At 43.6% G+C, this 2,344-nt stretch overlaps 1 protein-coding gene across 5 annotated transcripts in view; it reads left to right on the forward strand.

Annotated features, from left to right (window-relative positions):
- Window positions 1–214: 214 nt before the first annotated feature.
- Window positions 215–2,344, forward strand: part of anp32a (acidic (leucine-rich) nuclear phosphoprotein 32 family, member A) — a 5,990-nt gene continuing 3,860 nt past the window's right edge. For 4 of the 5 annotated variants that reach the window (XM_032510367.1, XM_032510270.1, XM_032510298.1 and 1 more), the window contains exon 1: window positions 215–430. In XM_032510367.1, the coding sequence (XP_032366258.1) occupies window positions 377–430 (54 nt within the window). In that variant the 5' untranslated portion in view covers window positions 215–376. Of the gene's footprint in view, window positions 431–751; window positions 1,184–2,344 lie in introns of those variants that run through there. The other variant, XM_032510318.1, reaches the window with a different exon arrangement.

Here is a 2,344-nt window from a genome sequence, read left to right on the forward strand (position 1 = left end):
GAGTGAGGTGGATGAATACTTATGCACCGACAGACATGTGCCCCCCCCCCCTGTCCCATGGCAGGTATTCGGGGGGAAACATTAAAGCACCCCATTATCCATGTAAACTTAAGTTAACAAAACAACCGAACTTCGACAACAAAACCCCACCCAGTTTTAAAAGGGTGCCTTCATTGGCCTGTGCGTCTGTAAATCCGTTCCCTCTTTATTTGGCTCCTGCTATTGGTCGGCGGTGACGACAATCCCGAGACGTGCTCCCGCCCACCGAGCGGATCAAGTTTGAATGAACAACAGCAGTCTGTTCTAGAGGTGGTATAGTTGCATTTGCAGTAATTATTAAAAAGTGGGTATCGTATCGCGGGCGCGCTGATCAAGGATGGACATGAAGAAAAGAATTCATCTAGAGTTGCGAAACCGCACTCCATCAGATGTAAGTTGGCCTCATATCTCGCTGGTAATGTTTTCCCTCTCAGCAAATGGAGACTCGTTCGTGTGATGTCTTGGCGTGGGGGGACACAAAGTTTCCTACAAGTTATAAAAGATGATGGAGACGGCGGGTCACATTGTTGCTTTGCGAACACGTTTACAGTGGGGGGGGGGGGGGGGGGGGGGGGGGTGCAGGTACGCCGCTTCAACTTTTGTGCACGTCTTTGATGTGCAGTTTGAGAACGCAGCTCAGCTTTTTAATTCCAGCGGTATAAACAAGGCAAGCAGTACGAGAAGCCATATTTGTAACTTTTGATCCACGAACGCGCCCCTTTCCCCCCCGTTTAAAGCCCGTGTTGTTGTTATGTAGTCGTTGGGTGATGTGCTACCTGCATGCTTTGACTGGGGAATGCGTTTACCTACACATTTTTAAGCCGTGCACTTGGCGCGTTTAGGAGGCGGATACTCAAAGTCATGACATTATCGATGATGCGTAAAGCTCATATAGCCTCGAATTATCGCTTTGCAGCTGCATCCTACACCTAGAGCTGCTCAAACTGTTCCAGTCGGACGCGTTTATTTCAGGAAGAGCATTCAAACATTGAAGCAGCGTACACTGGCGAGCCTGCAGCCCCGTGTGCAGCCTGCAACGGGAGCCACAGTGCGCACAGATGGCCGAGAGACAGCGCCGTGTTAGCGGTGACCGTTAACCGGCCACCACGCAGATATGAAACGCAATAACGCCCGCATCTTTACGGTGGGTGTTGATTCTGCGCTTTAAACCGAGGCTCTTGTGCTTTTCGACGTCAAAATCCAGCCGTAATGAAAACAAATCGTCGAGTCGCGTTGTTGCTCTAGTTTTCCAGAACTAGGACAAGCCGCCATTTTACCGAGAAACAAAGGCAATCCGAAATGCACCCAATATCCCGTTCATTCGACACAAACGACGAACGATTCATCATACCTTCTTATTAACAGAAGTCTATACACGCCGTCAATCCAATCGGCAACTGTTTAGCACGAGCAACAATGAAACGTTTGCCTGGCAGCTATCTAATCTGCCTCAGCTGCTCCTCCTACTCACAAATGACCCTGTGCACGACTCGTAGGGCTGTTTGCCTCCGACTTGCTTTGAACCATTCACTCACATCTCTTTTTACGTTTTTACTCGGTTACCAGCAAAGAATGAACACATACAAACCGCCGCGCGATGTCTGTTTCTACTAGAAAATTAGCTAAAATGTGATATTTACGTAATGGACGTAGAGCCAATGCATCGCGATAACTACGGCATTGAAATGTGTCCACGGAATAGTGATGGACTGTATTTTTTTTAATTTTATTTTAAGAGTTCCAGTAGGCTACTGATTGCTGATTGGCTGAGTCGCGCTCATGGCCGCGGTATAATATCTGATAACAGCACACCAGTGACCACGTATCAGTTTAAATATCAATGCGCGAGTCAAAATATAGGCTACTTGAGTAGACTACTGAATGTATTTATCAAGGACTATGTTTATGGATGAACAGTGTATTATCTGTTAAACAGTAGCATTTGTATTCAAGTATTTTTAATTTAAAGTAAAACTACAAAAGTAAGTCCAATAGCATTAAACAAAAAGTCCTAAAAGTATTTCAAGAAGATATATAATTGGGTTATATTTATTGTACATCACTTTGTTGTTGTAGCTGATAAAGGTGGTGCTAATTTGAATGACTTTATACACTACTGAGTGGCTTAATCCATACAAATAAATAATAATTAGTAAATTATATTTGTGTTAGTAAAATACTCAAGTACCTAAAAATTGTACTTAGTTACAGTAATTGAGTAAATGTACCTATATCAGCAAAATGTAATAAAAAATGCTGCAACAGATTGCTATATAATATATATTTATATATATATATATATATA

Source organism: Etheostoma spectabile, chromosome 1 (assembly GCF_008692095.1).
Source record: "Etheostoma spectabile isolate EspeVRDwgs_2016 chromosome 1, UIUC_Espe_1.0, whole genome shotgun sequence".
NCBI classification, from domain to species: Eukaryota; Metazoa; Chordata; class Actinopteri; order Perciformes; family Percidae; genus Etheostoma; species Etheostoma spectabile.